The sequence below is a fragment of the Adiantum capillus-veneris genome, chromosome 10 (genome assembly GCF_014529385.1).
Source record: "Adiantum capillus-veneris isolate H3 chromosome 10, ASM1452938v2, whole genome shotgun sequence".
Classification (NCBI taxonomy): Eukaryota; Viridiplantae; Streptophyta; class Polypodiopsida; order Polypodiales; family Pteridaceae; genus Adiantum; species Adiantum capillus-veneris.
The window spans coordinates 73,477,212-73,497,250 of record NC_140940.1 but is presented as its reverse complement, the minus strand read 5'-3'; the positions used below and the strand labels follow the sequence as shown (position 1 = coordinate 73,497,250).

Below are 20,039 nucleotides of genomic sequence, written 5' to 3'. Positions count from 1 at the left end.
CATCACTCCTCAGTACACTACATGGTTCACCAATAACCCTGATAACATTGTACCGTAGACCTTCAAGTCCAGTTCCGTTGTACCTGCAAACATTGACCACACTACTCACACCTCACCACCAGCACACCTCTACTATGAAATGTACCTTTACAAATTATAATGCCAAATTTCATTCGTGTTGCAAGGTCGTGGTGTTTTCAACGAGGAGATGCTACGAAGCCTTCAGAACAAGCTATGCCATGAAGTAAAAGCCACACCACTACCACTTTCAAATTCTTACCATTTGCACAATGAAGCAATCAAGACAAAACTAGTTTTGGTTTTGGATGAGAGGAGGTGAGACTCCGGATGCGTCTCCAACACCAATTCAACATGCAAGTATTATTAGTATCACTATAAACTCATGGTTTTGATACCTAGTCTGTGTGCATAGGGTAACCCTTAGGGTTCTATTTCGCGCAGAGGGAGCCTTACCTCGACTATTTTCTTCTGCGTTTTTGGCGACGAAGCGACGAGTTGAAGCTATGGCTATGACGGCATCATTCCAGATGGCAGACTAGAAAGAGATTTATCAGAAATTGGTCTCCTTTACTCAGCGATCTTCAGAGGCAGGTTCTTATATGCCCCTTTCGTTTTGGGCGCTTTCAAAAGCATTAAAGCGTACCAAACAAGAGCGTCTACTGCAAGAAAGGCTTATTTTTGCAAGGAGGTCGGAGGCTTTCTCTCCGGCCGCGGTATGGAAGTCCTTTCATAGAGAGACGGGAAGGTTTGTGTGAGGTTTAGCTTTCTGGGAAGCAGAAGCAATTTGTTGATATGGACGAGAGCAATTGCCTTTCCAGAAATAGTTCCAGCAATGGTGATCTCAACCGGCTAGTTGCTCGAACTGGGCGTCACCAGCAGCGTTATCAGAATGGATACCGCCTTGTTGCAGGGTAGGGTCTTACCTGGGTTTTACCAGCATGCTTTGGGACTGATCATGTTGTTATGTTGTGGAGATTCATCAATCAGCTCACTGTGTTTGTGGAGGCAGGTGCGTGCCCTTCAGGTTTCGATCGGATGTTTCACCTAGCAGCACCAATATACGTCAAATGATCGAGGTTCTTATGGTGACAACCCAAGGTGGACCCGGTCTTCTCTTCCCAAAGGTTAGAGGATAGGAACCTTTTGCTCTTCTTTTTTTTGGGGGGGGGGGGGGGGGGGGGGGGTTTCTACAGAGCTATTGGAAATTCAATACGATTCCTTTTGCTAGGGAGGTTGGGAAACTGATGAAACTGTTGAAGAAGCTGCTTGTCGGGAAGCTTACGAGGAGGCAGGAGTCCGTGGTGAATTAAAGGTCAGATTATAACAAGGCCGTGAGCCTTTGTCGTGATGATCTTGTGAAGCATTTTGCAAAGTTTTAGGCTTGCCGTGTGCTAGTATAAGGGAAGGTTGAACCCTTTGAAATGTTCAGGGCCTTATATTTCCTGGTATAACAATTTGGACTGGTTTGTAAATTTTTTATACCGTTTTTACTCGCGATTGCATCAAAGGGTCTCGTTCTTCCTTTGGTGGCTTGGGATAAGAGGGTGACACTAACTTTTTTGCTGGAAAATTAGTACTATTTTAATTCATGCAATTGGTACGTGTGTAAATAATCTACTTGTTTCGTTTTATAGGAGACCTTGGTAATAGAGCCTCAGGTTTGGATTTTCAAGGATTACGTCTTTCCTTTGCGTTCGCTTGAACTAGAGCGCGTTTTTGCTTTCTTTGTCAGCATTGGGCTGAAGTAGTATGGATTTTTTTGTTTGTTGATGGTAGCTAAATTAAGAACTATTGTCTTCTTACTATGTGGTAGCACCCTTTGGTTTGACTTTCTCTTTGTGTGTCTGAATTGGTCAAATGATCTCCTTGCTAGTATGCGTGATACGCATGAGTTTTTTATGCTGGTGGTTACCTTAAGGTTCTTCATGATAGCTGTAATCTCTTTGAAACAGGGATTTCTAGGAACTTGGGATTTCAAAAGCAAGAGGCAACAAGGAGATTGTAGCCCAGATGGACTTTGTCGCGCATATATGCACGCTCTTCTTGTTACAGAAGAGCTAGATTCTTGGCCTGAGCAGCAAGCTCGGCAACGGCATTGGGTAAGCGGGCCTTTTACGCGCACTGAGCATTTTAGTAGTGATTTTCATTTTCCTGGTTTGTAATCATGCTTATGGTTATGGAACGTGTCAATCATGTTTTTGTTATTATAATAAAAAAACAATGGTTTATTGGCTGAGGTACTTTGACGTGTTGTACCCAGTTTACGGCTGCAGATGCTTTAGAGAACTGCCGATATGAATGGATGCAGAGGGTTTTGGATCAGTGTATTTCGTATTTAAGCGGTTCCACATCATTTGGAAACCCAAGTAACTCATAAGCCAATCTTCCATTCCTTCCCCATTTTATAGCTGGATTTAAGTGGTCTCATCGCCTTGGCACGACATGCACGTGCCCTTCATCCTTTACATACCAAGCTGCCCAAGGACCTTAAATTTTGAATATGGCAGCTCCTCACCTCCATCATTAACTTCCATCAATTACGTTTCAATTAGTGCTTGATGAGGTTAAGTTAGGTTGGGCATTGTAAATGTTTTTGTGATTGGAAATTGAACGAGGATTAGTTACCATGAAGCCTCAAGATGTGATTATGGATAATTTATCATTTGACTCGGCTGCACGCATAATTGAGGTAGTCTTCCAAACACTGTCCTCTACTTGAGTTCTGTATATGGAGATCATACTTAGCCAGAGTTGAAAGCCTTTTGTCTTTTAATAAGGAAAGCCGTGTATGGTGTTGGTTGTATATGCTCATTGATCTACGTGTTTGTGCTGGTTTTGGTGCAATTTCTTTGGTGGGACACTCTAGTCTTGCGACCTTCGCTAGCTCTAGCAAAGTATGTTTTGGTGCAATTTCTTTGCTGGGATACTCTAGTCTTGCGACCTTCGCTAGCTCTAGCAAAGTATGTTTTGTATTCTTGCTAGCCATGGACACCATCGCTGGTTCCCCACACCTTTGCAGGGGGCTTGGTCTCCCTTGAGCATCTTTTGCTTGCACAGTAATTGGTAATAACATCAATCCTCGACTTGTACATGTTTTTCATTGCAGGTTTCTCATCCAGAGGAATTGCTTGTGACGATTACGGTTGTTTCATGGAGTTGCTTCTGACCTGACACTGATGAGGGTTTGTTTTTCTAGAATGGCTATATTTCTGTTGTGGGTTGTATGACAAATGGAGTTGCTGGTGCTTATCACTGCCAGAATGTATCGCATAAAGGTTGCTGGCAAGCTGAAAGGTGCATAAATTTCAGTGCACCTTTTTCGAGTCTCTTTATTTGATTTTTTTTCTTCGAGAGACCCCTGTTAGGGTTCACCTTATTCTCTCTGGCAGATGATGACGTGGCTGCCCGCTGAATAATTTCCTGCAGAGAACCCCTAAATGCTGACGTGGGTGGTGAATCTAAAGCCAAAAGATAGTCTTGTATGCTTGATTGTTACTAGCCTCCTCTTGAGGCAAGGTGTTAAAAAGCGATATCCTTGCTTTGTCATAGCACAATCATACTTTCGATGCATAGTTGGATTGCTTGCTAGAAAAAATATCCTTAGTACATACATGCCAAGGTAGACATTCAAGAAGGATGCCAAACAAGAAGTCGAAGAGGAACACCATGCATAGAATTGGAACCACACGGGTCGGTGCTACTCTTGAAGAGGAAAGAATGAAGAAAGCCAGAAGCTATTTGGGTGCTAGAAATCAATGGAACCTTCTCCAAAGCAAGATGCAAAGGATCTCTCAAGAACGTAGCCATTTGTCAAGGCTTGGAAGAGTGAAAAGAAGCAAGAAAATGCACTCGTGCGTCAATTTTAAACCAAGTAGGTCAAACACAGATTAACAAAGAAAAGAGAGGCCCCACAAGTAGCCTTGTATGTGTGCACGGTGACCCAGCAAAGCCACAAACAGAGCATAAAAAGGCTTGTTTGCCATCATACAACCTTGCCAAGCGGTTAATAAGCCTTCTATTGAGATGGGAGGGTGTTCATTGTTGGGGAGCTTGGGCGCATAGGGATTTGTGGCCTACCAATGGAGCAGCAGCATACATTGATCTAAAGATTGCTTTTTGGAATTGTGATGGTTCCTTACAGACCCTAGTCAGAGTGGGCCTATAGGAGGGCTCTTGGAGGCTCAAGTAGGATCACTATACAGGGTCAATGCAGAGATGAGGATGCTAGGTATATTTGGGTGGAAGTCAACCTCTTTAGGCAGTCGAGATGAAGATGCTATGTATATGCCAGCCTCTTGACCCACGGGCAATCCACCTTAATTTCTACTACCCACCACCTAGAGGTTATATACATATGCCAAACCATTAAGGAGAGTCATACACAGGAGGGGACAAATGGGAGACGAGATAGGGAAGACACTAGAGGAGGAGATTGAGATAGATGAGAGCCCATAGACACGATCAAGATATTCTATATTGTAGGGCTACATTTTAAGGTTTGCAAAGAAGGAAAGGTGCTTCTAGTGGAGTTGTCAATATGAGATTTTTGACTTTGAAGACCCCGTTCGTCCCTACATACCATAAATCCAAGAGATATGGGCCTTGAGAGAGTCTTGGTGGACATATCAAAAGACGATATGGGCTATGGTTCACACCGTACATTAGAGCTCTTTAGTATAGATAGATGCCTCAAAGTGCACATTCATTACACCAAGGTGATAATCTTTCACACCTTAGGTAAGTTTCGAAGATGATCAATATTGACCTTTGAGGGCCAACACATAGAGGTCTTTGACTCACATGGGTACTTGGGGATTACTTTCACAACTTGAGCAATAATAATTTGGACAAGCCTCTCAGGATCGTTCGACAAGTGCACATGATTCCTTGCTTATGCTTGAGAGACAATGCCATCAAACACATCACTGGGAGCCACAAAGAAAGTGATGTCTCTTTGGCCCATCGTCGATGTTTGCAACCCAAGTTTAGACACTAGCATATCAATGCTTTCATGAAGCAAGCTAGAGAGACCCTAAATGCCATTTATATGACGCGTGTAGTATCCATCAATGATGACATGGATACACCATTGGATAGATCGTCGCCTATTCAATACAATTTGAGTGCCCATACATGTCCCTCCACAAAGTGAGAAACATGGAAGAAATAGGAGCTTATAGACACACATAGGGAGGACATAGTTGGCACAACCCTTGCCCACCAAGATAGCCTACTATTGAGAATAGTGTCACTTTCTCACAAAGGATAGCTTTACTCAATGTACATCTTACAAGAATCTATTTCTATCAGATAGCTTGAGGCCAGTGATTGGATAGCTCAGTCTCTGCACCCCCTAGATTGATGTGAGTAGAGCAAGCAGCATCTATGCAGAGAGGGAGTGAAGAGCAAGGCATATTTTGCATGCAGTTGTGCGTGTTTCACAAGGCAAAGTTTTCTCTCTAGTTAGTGATGAGGACCCTTGATTATAGATGCAACTCGTTACAAATGTATCTCCTTCTCCCCCCCCCCAAAAAAAAAAAAAAAAACACTCAAAACCATTTTATGATGTGTACACCACAAACCCATACACAATGCCTGACATAGCTACATCATAACAAAGACCATTTTCGGTTATTTCTTATGTCATCTATGTATGCATATGGTTTTGTCTCATAGGCGGCCTCTACATGCCTTCTTAAAATATTTCTTTCTCAATGTTTATGCTTGTGTGTATTGTAATGGGGAAAAGGAGTATTTTTTAAATCAAAGAAATATATAGGATTGGATTTTCTAAAAGAACATTTTTGTCGGAAAATCTCTCTTTTGGTTGAGTCTTAACATTGGCATTAGAGATTTTGCTTTGACTAACCACTATCCTTTAGAGTGTTTTCTCATGCATTTGAGTGTATGCTTCTATTGTATCCTTGAAGGAGACGACTCCTATTCAAGAAAATACAGTCTATCACAATTGGGTTAGAGTTAAGAGAGCCCATTCTTGGCAATCAACAAAAAAGTACAAACTTGCAGTTAAAATTGAGGAATGATGAGCTTGCAACTACTTGTCCATCTATGCATTTGTACGTGGCAATACCATTTTATGGTACCAAGAGTGGTTGGATGGGATCAAACATTAAATTTGGTTCTCATACACCTCTCTTATAAAAGTGATGGGTTTCATGTTTATGTCCTCTCTCTAGAATGCACAAAAATTAGAACATAACTATAAAGATCTTTAACATATCTTTGCTGATTGAACAATTGTTGTAGGTAAATGTCTAGCTTTGGAACTTATAGGTAAAGTGACAACAAGTATTCCTTTATAGTTTAGACCAGCTCACAAAGATTGTTGTTGATTGCATTCGTGCCGAAAATGTTAAGCCTTGTAGCATAGTGTCAACTACACATGTAGCGACCCAACCCAGATTGTCAATCCGTGGAGCATTAATTTGATTAAGGCATGGTCGAGCTCATAAAAATAGTGAGCAGGCCAATAGCCACCATAGAGAGGAAAAGTGGGAGGTAACTTGCTAGCAATGGAGAAGAAAATCCATGGATATGCAATCTCTAACCCACTTCAGTCCTACACACATAACAACAATCGTGCACAAATTTAGCTTCTTTACTCTACACTAACACAAGTGCGTATGTATGCACACATTGCATGTCATGCATGCACTAAGCAAGCATAGTAGTTAGTGTTACTCAAAAAAACTAAACCATACAAGTCCATGCATTTTAATCTTTGATCAAGTTATAAATGAAAAGGCTAGGAACAAGACAAAGGGGAGATTAAATTTCTAGCTTAAGATCTAAATTAAGCACATGCACATATAGCGATCAATGAAAACACGCGAGACGATGACAAGGGAGAATGTGCATTAGATAAAAACAATCAAGTCCAATAAGCATGAAGAATCTCATTAACTCCATAGCCATGTTCAATCATCAAACTAGATCTTGAAATAAATGAAATATTTAGATTCTTTATAAGCTGCCTAATGTTGCTGTTGGGATAGGCTGCACCCTATCGTCCCAAGATGAATCGTGTGAATCCGTACTACATGTGTGTGTTGTGTTACTTACCAGGTGTCAGCTTATATGTGAAACCTTGTGCTAGCCAAGTCATCCACTATGTGTCAATTCTGTGTGGCCTTTGTAGCTCTATATAAGAGCACTCATTGTACAAACTTTAATCTAATCAATTATCGATCTTGCATCTATATCTGCTTACCTTGAGTTGTGTTGATAGTTAATTAACATGGTTTAATTATGAACGGCTACTGTCGTTATCCGCCTTAACATTCGATTGGTATCATAGCTAATGAGTTAAATTAGCGATGTTTAATCTAGTATAGATCCTACTTAGCCCCTTGAATTTGAATTTTAAACCTCTATGTTAGATTAGTTGGATGCACTCTCTCAACTCCAACTATCCATCAACATTTCTTTTGATTTAGGCATTTGATAAATTTTACAATATTTTTGCTTGAGCTATATTTGTGTGCATAAAACCTTCTCCACCAACTTATTACTGTGTGTGGTAGAAGAATTTAACCATAGCTTTTTGAATGAGCCTTTATATGCTTGACTTGAGTGAAAATTGAACTCTTCGAAAGCCCCAAGGTGTCGAAGACATAAGAACACTGCTGCTGCCAGTGCTACTACCCTTTGGCTTTGGCTACTGCGATAAGACCTTTCTCAAAGGCATGCCTGCATAGAGTATCAAAAACCTGCATCACACAACCACAATCTATGACTAAGCAAATAAAGCCAAAAACAAATAATGAAACACAACAAACGAGCTAGCAATGGACAATGGCAACAATCAACAACATGACAATGACAACAATAAAAATACGACAAAACATTTACTGATTTGTGTGGGGAAGAATGTATCTATGTGAAGCACTCAGTTTGTGTGCCACCCTAGGTAAAGCTTGTGTGTCTACCCTTGTGTTTGGGAGACTTGTGTGTGTATGTGAGGCACGCGTGTGCTTGCCACCTACTTGTGTGAGAAGTTTGAGTGCCTTACTCCTCTTTTGAAGGGAGGCAATTAGTGGTGTGTTGTAGAAGAGAAGATACTTATGTGTGGTAACTTGTATCCTGTGTGAATGTGTGTCTATTATGTTCTATGTCAAAGTCAATCGTCCTTAGCCTAAGGATTATTGGGATAGGCTGCGTCCTATCGCCCCAATGCGAATCGTGCGAACCCCTACTACATGTGTATGTTGTGTTACTCTTAGACACACGTGACAATAGTATTTTTACATACAACGAGCGCCCTGAAAAAACGTGCACAATATCTTTTTTATAAATATAAATTCATATAGTAATGAGAAAAGTAATACTGATCTTATTTCTAAGTAATGGCATAATTTGATGAAAGCCTGCCTTATAAGGGTTTCTTGAGTTTTTTGTGTTGGTATTGCATAAGGGGAAAGTTTTATTTGAGTCTATCTTCTAGAACCTTGGTAGGCACAAATGCACTATAAAGCCGCTTTTCGGTATTCCCTTTTCCTTCAAGATTACTAATCTCTATCTTGCCAATGAAAGTGTACTGGATGACTTCAAACTGGGGTACTTGAGCAATGACAAGGCATAGTGGGCTTTAAATCAAGGCTTACATGGTATCAACCACCCTAGTATGTAGCCATGACACTCTCTTAAAAAGTTGTGGTGGTGAAAACCAAACACTAATAAAAATTTTCATTCTTAATAAAATTGTGAGGTAAAAAACTTTGAATTCAAGTAAGCTTGGAAATGCTATGTTGTGGTTGTGCATAATGCCCTTGCTCTCAATCCTTAAGTTGGTCGCATAACGTTGACTCCCTTGCTACAATAGCCCTCTTCAGATATGTTCACTTCCCTCACCAAAAGAGCTTAGTACGGCATTTGTTCGCAATAAATAGTATTTGGTTCCCTTATTGTGCCCCTTCAGAGGTTGAAATATTCTATCCTACTATAGAGACCTCATGCCTTTTCTAAGAATTGTGTCTTCTACTTAAATGGTGGAACCCCTCCACTTGTTCTACCATCATCCACCTATTTTGAAGAGTCTAATGTGAATAATTCATTACCTCCTTTCTCTTCAAACTCTTTAAGCTCTTCCAAAGGAAAAGGAAAGGACATTACTTAAGTCATCCGCATTACAAACTCTCATTTCACCATAGGTTTTTAATAAATTTAACCCCTAAGCAAAAACCAATACAAACATAAACCTAATTATTAATCCATCAAGGAACCCTCGATCGCATCCAATTGTCTGTGTGGACTAACACAAGAAGAAGAAGAAGAAGAAGAAGGAGAGAAATTTTAACATTGTAGGAACAATCGCAAGAGACCTCAGTCCGATGAGTCATGAGCTCAATATTGTTTCTTAAGACGGAACTAGGATAACCAGTCCACCACTTGGGTGTTAGAAAGGGTATTTCAATTTCCTAATATTATTCACTTTGTCCTCTATCTTCATGTCAAAATCAAAACTTCAACATTAGACATTTTGCATGTATTTTGCTGATTGTCTCTTTCTTGTGTGATAACAATCCCTCACTTCAACAATATACCTAGCTCTCCCTCTGAACTTTACTCTAGCGAGGCTATGGCAGGTACAACTTCAAAGAACATGCTTCTATACCTATGGGTATGGTCCAACAAGGAAAATCTCTGTTTCTTTCCTAGTTTCATATGTGCATACAAGAAAGTAGTTTTGCTGCTCTTCAATATCTCTTGGTTTTTTAGGACATCTTGCAACTATCAATCATTTCAATGCCTCCTTTACCTGTGCTGCAAATGTTCATGACAACAAGTTCTGGCTATCTTCTCAGATTATAAGCTGATATTGTGCTTTCAAGTGCGCATTTAATGGCTTCTATAAAGATTTAATACCAAAACCTGAGAGCTTCCCCCGTTGTATCCAGTTTAGCCCTCCGTGGCTAATCAGATGTAATCTTTGATTCTCTCTAATATAAATTCACCGCGCTTATGGTAAAAAAACCCTAAGAGCTTCGCACTGCATTTTCTTTGGTGGATACTTTGCATTGCATCCTGCGTCGTCCATTGAGGCACGGCCATGCATGCACAATCTCAGTGTGGTTCATTGTTGGGTAAGCTTGACTTGTGACCCATAACCACACACAACGTAGTTGTCCATAGTCACATGGGGCGCAAAATGGGAATAGGGGACCTGAGTGGGCAGGAAGGGCCATTGCTTGTAACAACATACAACTGACACATAGGGTACCCAAAGATGGCCATTCATTCCCAGTGATTACGCTCTCACCATTTTAAGAAAGCAATAGGAAGTTGGCCTAGCAGTAAAGGGGAGGGGCTGCTGCTCTGATTCAACTCCTGCGACATGCAGGCGAGGGTGCAATCCCGTAACCTAGCTGATTGCAAAAAAAAAAAAAAGAAAGAAAGATACAGAGAAAGAGTAGATGATACCCAAGTAGATTTGACACATCCAAGCTTCAACACATGGTACGCCTCAATGATTCTCACCTAGATTTATCAATGGCACGAGATAGCGGACATGAAGATCATGGCATGGTTGTTATTCACACTGTTCAAATTGTTATAGAAATGATTGTGTCTGTATAAAATCTTTTTCATAGATGGCATTACAGCGTATTGCGGCTGAAAGTCCTACTTTGAAGCACTGTTTGCAGAGTGCTTTGAGCAAAGGACTCTCATATCATCGTAGAACTTCTGCAAGTTGGTGAAAGAGTGGCCCCCTTGTTGGCTAGTCTTCCTGGCAAGCTGCATGATCTCTTGGGCTTTGCTCCTAGCTTTAATACCCTCCTCCTCTTGCAACAAAGCTTTCACACCCAGCTTCACAAAGCTTCTTTCTATTTGACCGGTATCTGCACGACCCAGCTCCAACCCTGCCCTCCATAAATCGCAAATGTAATGGCAGTTTAGCCTCTGTTCGGCATAATGCGGGCAACACAACATAGGAATACCCTCCCACATGCTCTCCAGTGTTGAATTCCACCCACAATGTGATAAAAACCCTCCAACTGCTTTGTGTGCTAGCACCTCCACTTGAGGAGCCCAGCTCACAATCAGCCCTTTCCCTCTTGTCCGCTCCAGAAACCCGTCTGGAAGAACTTGCGGCAGCTCTTCTCTTCGGTATGCATCCTCTAAAATGACCCATAAGAATGGGCTCTCACTAGCCTCTAACCCCATGGCAAGCTCTTGCATGTCTTTCACAGAAAATCTTGCAAAACTACCAAAGGCGACATAGATGACCGACAATTCTGCTTGCAAATCGAGCCATGGCATGCAATCTGTCTGTGTCGTCTCTTGCTTCTTTGTGTGACATGGTAAAGGGCCGATCGCGTAGGCAGGGATTCCTTGAATTTTGAATGACTCAAATGCAGTGGGCTCGAGCTCTGACATGGAGTGCACAAGGATTCTCTCTCCATACTTCACACATGATGCAACCTGGATAAAAAACTGCACAAAATAATCAGACGAGTCCACAAAACGGAGATCTCCAGGTATAAGCTCCGCTGAGAATGGTGGCAGACCCTGAATATGACTAAGCATCAAAGGGGGCTCTCCCTTGCCTGGGGTTTGGGATTCTGTGCATGTTTCATAAGACGACGCACTGTCATGCGAAAATCAAGACTATGTTAACAGCAAAAGGCAAAGCAGAGCATCCAAACCTTTGATAGGGAAGACTCCGTCAGTGTAGAGTGGAGCAATGTTGCAGTAAAGTAAGTGTGCCATGGCATTAGTAGTCCAAAATTCAACACGAGGGATGCCGGCACGCTGTGCGACGGGCAGCGTCCAAGGGACAAAGGAGTCGGAGACAAGGCATGTAAGGGGAAAACCCTGTTCTTGGAGCTCAACAATGAGCTGATACAAGTTTTCCTTCATGGTAGGATTGACATAGAAGAACTTATGGATGTCATGGGGTGTAAGGTTATCCTCTACCACATGTATGTAAACATTACGTCTATTTCCATGGCCATCAGAACAATTGGTAGAAATGTACATGGTACCGCCTACGCTGCCGGGACTGCCATCACCATGAACACTCCTCATGGAACTCTGAAAGGATGCTTCTGAAATTGGCAATGGCAGCAGAGTGCCCATCTCTTTGAGCTTGGCATAGTAGGTAGAGAAGAGGACGAAGTTTACCTTGAAGCCATGGTCTGCTAGCGACTGTGCCAGTAGCATGCTGCCCACAACATGGCCGGTGCTCCCGTGAGGCGCACTGTAAGGAACCACCAATGCGTGAGGAGTACAATCACGGGAGCTGCTAGCCATGGCTCTACTTTGATTTTACATTGTTCCGTCCCAGACAGATCTGCGTGCGTGCGTGTGTGTGAGAGTGAGAGTGGATTTCTTTCTCCTGGTTTTCATGAAAATGCATTCTCAATGAGAGCTCATTTTTGAAGGCTTCGGGAGGCCTTGTAACCCTTCAGATAAGGTTTCTTTTTTAAATCCCTTTTAAGTGGAGGTCAATTTTTGGCCTGCCATAGTGGCAGCCTTAGTGTTTGCCCCAAACTTGGGGCACTTAGGTGTCCCCTCCACGTGGCCAAGTTTTTTTGCGGCCCTTTCTCTCCTGCGCTTTAGCCGCGCGATGGCGGCTTCTGCGTGCTTCCTCTTCTCTCATGTTGTGTGCGTCTGTGGACCTGGTCTCTCGGTGTAGCGCTTGAGCCAGTTTGCGGCTGCAATGATGTGGAGCTTCTGTGGAATCGTTGCCCTCTCAGGCGTGCCATGCCATGTCCATTCTGCTCGGATTCTGGGTCATGATTGCACGATACTTCACGTGATGTTCCCACTTCCGCCCATGCTCTGTTGCGCCTTTAAATAGGCAGGGTTTGATGTAGTAATTGCTGTGTGTTTTGGAGCTCCACCTGTGTGAGCTACTGCTTTCTTTGTTCGACATACAGTTTGGGTTTTGTTTATGCTATGCACGGGCTGTTCCCTTCTTATCTACTGCATGTACAACCTATCGATAGTATGACAATAGTGAATTGAAGAAAGGTTTTTTTTTGTTTATGTTCCGAAGACTGTGGGCTATGGGTTGAGTACAGCAGGATCTGCAAGCAAGGAGGGCATGATGAGGGTGTGATAGCACGATATGGGTCAGTGTTGCCGAAAATTTTTCGGCTCCTTACTGGTTTTTCCTTGTTAAAGGCAGCGAGCGGCCAGCTGCTGTCAATTGGCTTGCTTAAGGAAAGGCAAGCTTGCTTAAATTAAAATTAAGAGGGGCAAAAAAAGGACGATTAAGGCATCAGGGGGCTTAAGATAAAACCTAAAATCTGATTGGGGACGTCGCAGAATCAGTGGAATTTGATTGGCCAACGCTTGTGTAACTTTTAATGGCCTAAAAACTTGTGTGTAGCGGAAATTAGCATGAACATAGTGGGCATTTCATTAGAATAGATTCCTAATGAGAATTACAAGAGTGCTTGGGTGGAGAGAGCAACAAAAAGCATAACACCTAGTTAGATAGCATCAACAATACTTTCAAAAGAGAGAGAAATTAAGCTATTGACAACAGTTGAGGACCGGATTTGCATGGAGCCGGTCCCCCCTCCAAAAGGCTTTGTATTATGGTTTCTCCCATCAAGAGAGACATTGTACAATACAATTCTTTGTGTTCCTTCAAGACTAGTTAGTGCAATGAAGATGAAAGCTTCATGCACTAAGCAAAACACTTAGCAAACACAACATTAATTATCCCCGTTCTCAGACCCAAGACCTCACACACCTTCGAAGATAGTGAGAGCTAGCAGGGTATGAGAGTAGATTGAGAGGAAGAAGGAGTATCTTACGAGAAAGATGTACATCTCCTCACATAATCACTCATATTAGCATAGCTTAGCTTAGTAATTAGCTTGGTAGAGGAGATGAGCATGCATTGAAGCTTGGCTCTTGGTTGGATTTGCATCCACATGCCAAGAGTGTATCGATGTAGGCTTCTATCTCACAAGCTTGGAGTAGGTGATGAGCTCTCCATTAAAGCTTGGGAAGAGATAGTCTTCTCTTTCTTCACACATGAGATTGTGTGAGTGTGTGTGTGATAATGCCTTGCAAAAATCAGCCCTCTCTCTCTCTTGGGCGATCCCTCTTGCTATTTGCTCTTCCTCTACCCTCATTGGGCCTCCCCAAGTCAAGCCAATGATTATTAAGCAGCATAAGTGATAGCCTTCTGACATGTGTCCCCCTTTTCCCTTTTGTGAGAGCTTTAGGTAATTTAATAAAATCAACTAAACTTTCATTGGACCCCTTTGCCTCCTGGCCAATAGGAATCAGGCAAGCCATTGGGCTGCTGAATGCTCATTGGACCCCTTGGGAGACTGTCCAATAGTCATCTAGGAGACTTAATTCTCATTGGTTCTTTTATTAAGTGTTTTTAAATTAATTCAACTAGATTTACTCTAGCCTAATTCTCATTGGTCCACCTCCAAGGCCATCCAATAGGAATTGGGCACACCTTGTGGGCATATGGCCTAGGGAGCTGACATGTGTCCCTCATTCCCTTTGTGTAAATGGAGCTTGTGTGTGTGTGTGGCTTTCTCTCTCATCCCCTACATGCTAGGCTCGCCCCCTCCTATGTAGGGATGTACAAAGACTTTTTTGGTCACACACAAAGCATCCAATTCCTTTAAGGTTGACCTTTGGACACAACCTTTGAATTTTGGAACCTTAGCATTTTGGAAGTCTTAATGGGCTGAACCTTAGGGTCTTTTTAGCCCATTGTTGCACATGGCTCTTTTGCAGATCCCCCCCCCCCCCCCCCCCCTTTGGATCCCTATTTTCCCTCCTTTGGATCCCTACTGTGGCCAATCTGCTAGCTTAATCAATATTCTAGCTTTTTCTCCCCTGGCACTTCCCCGCATTAAATGATCAGTTTAATATGAGAAAATCATTTAGGAGAATTAGATATTGATTATTAGGATAGCTTGGATTAAGGTTGAGCATTAATCAATCTTATGGAATTGATTGATTAAAGCACAAGGGGAAGGAGCAGGACTTGAGACAAACCAGAATGAGAGGGGGGTCCGGGGATGAGAGAGGCGGAGGCAGAGAGCAGAGGCTGCTCCCTACAAGTCAAGTCTTGAGAGTCGAGACAATAGGTGGTAGGTGGTGTATTGTACCTGCTGATAATTCTATAGGCTATGGAGTCTCTTTCCATTGTCAAGGCCTGCCCTTCATCTCTGAAATGCAGGTGCTATATTAAAGCTCTAAGCAGCAATGCTTTCAACATGCAGCAGCTCTGCCTTCAATTGAGCGGCAGACGTAGTTCGACCTTGAGCTTCGCCTCAGTGCATGAAATATCTTCATTTGTGGGAACACAAAACATATCTCTTAGTTAGGTAGAGAGGAAATTGGCTGAGTTTAGATACATATTTGCTTAAGTAATCAACTTCAAGAACTAGATGAAGTGAACTTAGATGTTTCCTTTAACTTAAAACTAAATTGTTCTGCTTGCCACTCTCTCTCTCTCTCTCTCTCTCTCTCTCTCTCTCTCAACAACAACACACACACACACACACACACACACACACACACACACACACACACACACACACACACACACACACACACACACACACACACACACACACACACACACACACACACACACACGTGCGCGCGCAGAGCCCACTTCATCAGACATTAACAATTGGAGTAAGAGCTCTCTCTCTCTCTCTCTGCTTCTTTACTGTGGGTGTGCTGGAATGGCCATTTTGTGTTCATTGAAATGGGTTTTCGATGACTGCTTTGAGATGGGCACTTTTCTGATTATTCAGGATCTGCAAGCAAGGGGGGCATAATGAGGGTGTGATTCTTTACTCTGGGTGTGCTGGAACGGCCATTCTTTGTGTTCATTGAAATGGGTTTTCGGTAACTGCTTTGAGGTGGGAAATTTCTTCATTATTTATGTTTCGAGGACCGTGGGCTATGGGTTGAGTTCAATACAGTAGGATCTGCAAGCAAGGGGGGCATAATGAGGGTGTGATAGCATCATTTGGATGAGTGTTGCCGGAAAATTTTCGGCTCATTTTTGGTAGACAGGTCCAGTAGAGATTTTGGGAATGGATTTCATATTGGCTTTGGTTATCAGAAGGTGTCGGCGCAGTAGGTGTACCAATCACCGTTGTGGACCTCTCTCTTGAATCACATACTCTCTTTAGCATGAGCAAGAGGGTTCTTGTTGTATGGACTGCTGTGTTGTTTGCTGTGTGTTCTATTTTGCCTGTGCATGTGCATTGACAATTTAGAGCTTGTTTATGGCTGTGCTCTTGCAAAAGGGAAGAATCAAAAGACTGTCTGTTGGATAATTTTATTCGTCATGCCATTAACTCAGAGCTTATTTGTGACTGTGCTCTTGCAAAAGGGAAGAATCAAAAGATTGTCTGGTAGATAATTTGTTCTGTCGTGGCATTTGGAAGCTATGTGTTTAAACTTTTTTTTTACCAATTGCCTGCTCTCTTTTGTTGGGTTTTCTTGTTGTGCTCTTGCAAAAGGGAGGAATCAAAAGATTGTCTGCTGGATAACTTTTCTCGCCATGGAATTTAGAAGTCATGTGCTTAAACTTTCTTATCAACTATCTGCTCTGTTTTGTTGGCAATGCATAGTTCTAGTGTGGTTGGTGGTTCTTTGTATTGTTTTGCATTGCGTTTTATCAGAACTAGAATGCGAACGTTGTACAGATGATAATTGAAAATGTAGAAGTCCTGGTATGGTCGGTGGTTTGTTGTACTGTTTTGAGGTTCGCTTTGTCAGAACCAGAACGTGAACTGTTTTGAGGTGTGTTTTGTCAGAACCAGAACGTGAATCTTCTAGAGATGGCAATTGAAAGTGTAGTGTTAAGTCGTCGTATATTATTCTTGCAAATTCAAGGTATATGTGTATGCCTTGTGGAACATGTGGACTGTTTCGTGCTCTTTGAAGTTGTCGTACATCATTCTTACAAATTCAAGGTATATGTGTATGCCTTGTGGAACGTGTGGAGTGCTTCATGGTCTCTGTTTTCTTTGTATGTTGCAACGAGTGTATGTCTCAGATTTATACAGTGAGACCTTGTTTGCAATAAGTTGATTGGGGAGACTTGTTCCATTTCTTTGTATGCTGCCAAAATGCATTTTTTGTTGCTATGGTTGTAAGAATTTAGCTAGGTAGGTTGAACCTCGTTCCTTGTGCAGTATGTGCATTCAATGTTCTGACAGCTACCATGTCTGCATTGCTTTGGTAAATGAATTCTCATGTGCATAGGCACATGGTCCATCTCGGCTTCTGAGAATGCGTTTCGTTTGTTGTCATGTCTGGAGTGGTTTTCTGTTGCTGATGATAGGTGGATCGGTTGAGATATGTTCCTTTGTCTTTAAAAAAAAAAGTTCGTGTTGTTTAAAATGTTGGCTCGTCGTGTGTCGCGAGTCTCCCGAGGCATTCTCAGTGACGATCACCCATTCCCCGCCTTTCTCTTCCTCCCTCTCCCTCTCTCTCTCTCTCTCTCTCTCTCTCTCTCTCTCTCTCTCTCTCTCTCTCTCTTTTGTGAAGTATTCTCTCCTCTGAATCGGTGCCCTCAGCATTGCACACTTGCATCTTACACTGGTCTCTTCCCTTACCATTGTAACCTTGCATCTTACGTTGGTCTCTCTCTCTCTCTCTCTCTCTCTCTCTCTCTCTCTCTCTCTCTCTCTCTCTCTCTCTCTCTCTCTCTCTCTCCGTCCTTGTTAATTCCGTTCGAGTTTGAAAGAATGCAAACTATGCGTCGTTTGTTTGCTTTGTGGCCTCATGCTTTTTGGTAGGTTGGTGGTTCGATATATCTCTACACTGCTAAACAAGAAACGACATTTGCCTTGCTCTGTCCACTGTTGTTTGTCTTGTGTGGCATTGCTCTATCTTGGATTGGTGATGCAGTAAATTTTCTTTTTGCTTTGAAACGCCATTGAATCCCTCCCCCCCTCCCCCCCCCCCCCCCCCCCCCCCCCCCCCCCTCCCCGTTTTCTGATCCCCTTTTCCTTGTAAATATTGTTCGGATGATAGATGAAAGAATGATAGTTGCAAAGTGTTCTCAGTCTTTATATTTGTTTGTGACATGTAGACAAAGCGAACAAGTATACTGAAATATGGCCTATAGTCATGGTGGTGTACAAAGCATGGAGATTGACGGTATGGAGTATGGGTGTTATGGTGTTCCTCGTGCTTTTGGTGTTTTTGCTTAGATATGTTCGTTTTGTAGAGCCAAGAAAAAATGCGAGTCTTGTTTATACTGTGAATGCAAAAAGTGGAATTTCCAAACGTGAATGTGTACGGATTGATGTGAGTGAGTCATTTGCAAGCACTCCGACAACTTCTCGCAAGCGTACTGTGTACAGTGAACCGAACTTCACTATCCAACCATCCCCCTCGAAAGGCAAAGGGCAAGCTTCCAGTACGTTTGATTCTACCTTCTTTTAAAGAAAAACCCATGCAAAATTGATTTATCTTTTGTATTTTGAAATGTCCCATCTTTTACATTAGGCGCACAAGTCGGATGCTCAAAAGCGCAAAAAGCAAAGATGGCTATTGTTAAGATCGAGAGCAATGGTATACATTGAACCAAAAACATTGAATGTCTATCTCTTCCTTTCGATGTGAATAGATTTTCACGTTGTTATGTATTGTTTTGTAGATGCTTTAATTGATACTGAAGACGATGAAGTGAGAGTCAACCCTTTCCCGCAGCAAGAGCCTCGTACTGAAGAACATGCTGTGCCTTTTTTGCATATAACATACCTCTCTGACATCACTCCTAGATTTGCAATTGAGGGTTGTGTATTGAACAATTATGGCACATACAAGCTTTTCGATCCCAAAATTGTGAAGTTTTTCAAAGCTGATCTTGTGGATTCACACAACTCCAACACAGTCACTGTCGTCGTCGGTTCATCTTTGATAAGTCAATTCGCTTCCTTTTTGAGTGTTGGTAGTTTTGTGCGGATAGAGGGTTCTGCAATCAAAACAAAGAACAAGGCAGACGATGGAACATCGCCTTTCTCTCTTTACTTGGATGCTACCTCGATCGTCACTTGCATTTGTTCATTTCCGATTCACTTGAGCTTTTACCCGAAAACGAAGATAAGATTCTTCTTGGATGAGGCTGCAAGTGCAGGTTTAGGTGGTGCAAAAAGTTACTTGGGTACACTTGCTTTTGTTGTTATTAAGAGTGAGAATTTTGAAATCGACGCCAACTCCACACGTGGAGAACTACTGGTGGCTGACGGTTGTGCTCCTAAAGATCGGGCAACTGTAAGTCTCACATATTGAGATTCTTTATAGTTTTTACGGCAAAAAAAAAAAAAAACATGACGCTTGCCGTGTGCTTTTTTTCCCAGCTCACTTTTGTCAATGACCGCAAAGAAGAGTACAAGTCTATCAAAAGGGATGTTGACAATGGAGAAGTGAAAACTTTCGTTGCAAGGAATGTCAGGGCTTTCTTAGGCCGCGAGAATACGCTGTCTGTGTTGGACCTTACAATCTTGGTGCCTGTCCACAGCAAGCGTCTGCAATCTGATCTCTTGCAAACTTACAAGACACAGGTTGAGAGTCTCGGTTATGGGAAGCAGGTAATGTTGCACGAGTCAGTTGCTTAGAAACTATTTCGTTGACTTTCTTTGTGTTTCTTGATTTTCGCTTTTGATCTGCAGGTGTTTGGCGTCTTGCATTTCTCTAACATAAATGGTGTTCTCTTGGAGACATTATGTGCCACTTGCAAATCGAATAAGGTTCATAAAACCACAGAGGGTTTATTCTGTATCACTTGCCAAAAGAAGACTACAAGCTACGAGATTCCCAGGCTTCAAGTGAAGATCAAGCCAAGCGAAAACTCTGTCATTTCTGCACAACTAGTTGGTCTTATTGTTGACGAGGTCTTGGCTTTGGGCAAGACTTTTCAAAGCTTGTATTCTAAAAATCCAATGGTTGCAAGAGAGATCTTGGCATCGACAACACACACTGGCACGTTCAAAATCAGTCTTGCAGGAAACCTGACTACTTTTTACCCGGGGTAA

At 42.3% G+C, this 20,039-nt stretch overlaps 3 protein-coding genes across 3 annotated transcripts; 2 read left to right on the top strand and 1 right to left on the bottom strand.

Annotated features, from left to right (window-relative positions):
• Positions 1–406: 406 nt before the first annotated feature.
• Positions 407–2,824, top strand: LOC147449067 (nudix hydrolase 16, mitochondrial-like). The gene is made up of 6 exons (XM_086521579.1): positions 407–766; positions 840–932; positions 1,031–1,145; positions 1,250–1,333; positions 1,974–2,120; positions 2,282–2,824. The coding sequence occupies exons 1-6, from the start codon at positions 621–623 to the stop codon at positions 2,396–2,398; spliced, it is 702 nt and encodes a 233-aa protein (XP_086377705.1). The 5' UTR covers positions 407–620; the 3' UTR covers positions 2,399–2,824.
• A 7,676-nt stretch (positions 2,825–10,500) lies between these two features.
• Positions 10,501–12,407, bottom strand: LOC147449066 (7-deoxyloganetin glucosyltransferase-like). Its single transcript, XM_086521577.1, has 2 exons — positions 11,688–12,407; positions 10,501–11,603 (listed from the first exon to the last, which is right to left on the bottom strand). The coding sequence occupies exons 1-2, from the start codon at positions 12,292–12,294 to the stop codon at positions 10,663–10,665; spliced, it is 1,548 nt and encodes a 515-aa protein (XP_086377703.1). The 5' UTR covers positions 12,295–12,407; the 3' UTR covers positions 10,501–10,662.
• Positions 12,408–18,116: 5,709 nt separating this feature from the next.
• LOC147449065 (uncharacterized) lies at positions 18,117–20,039 on the top strand. Its single transcript, XM_086522519.1, has 7 exons — positions 18,117–18,159; positions 18,230–18,346; positions 18,511–18,576; positions 18,662–19,195; positions 19,268–19,278; positions 19,365–19,595; positions 19,677–20,039. The coding sequence occupies exons 1-7, from the start codon at positions 18,117–18,119 to the stop codon at positions 20,037–20,039; spliced, it is 1,365 nt and encodes a 454-aa protein (XP_086378645.1).

Bases quoted from the DNA above. Each gene is read 5' to 3' on its own strand.
- LOC147449065 (XM_086522519.1), top strand. From the start codon at position 18,117: ATGGCCTATAGTCATGGTGGTGTACAAAGCATGGAGATTGACG. The intron at 18,160-18,229 runs GTATGGAGTATG...TTCGTTTTGTAG, and splicing joins ACAAAGCATGGAGATTGACG to AGCCAAGAAAAAATGCGAGT. The intron at 18,577-18,661 runs GTATACATTGAA...ATTGTTTTGTAG, and splicing joins TGTTAAGATCGAGAGCAATG to ATGCTTTAATTGATACTGAA.
- LOC147449066 (XM_086521577.1), bottom strand. From the start codon at position 12,294: ATGGCTAGCAGCTCCCGTGATTGTACTCCTCACGCATTGGTGGTTCCT. The intron at 11,604-11,687 runs GTTTGGATGCTC...AAACATGCACAG, and splicing joins CGGAGTCTTCCCTATCAAAG to AATCCCAAACCCCAGGCAAG.
- LOC147449067 (XM_086521579.1), top strand. From the start codon at position 621: ATGCCCCTTTCGTTTTGGGCGCTTTCAAAAGCATTAAAGCGTACCAAA. The intron at 767-839 runs GTTTGTGTGAGG...TTGCCTTTCCAG, and splicing joins TTTCATAGAGAGACGGGAAG to AAATAGTTCCAGCAATGGTG. The intron at 933-1,030 runs GTAGGGTCTTAC...TTGTGGAGGCAG, and splicing joins GGATACCGCCTTGTTGCAGG to GTGCGTGCCCTTCAGGTTTC.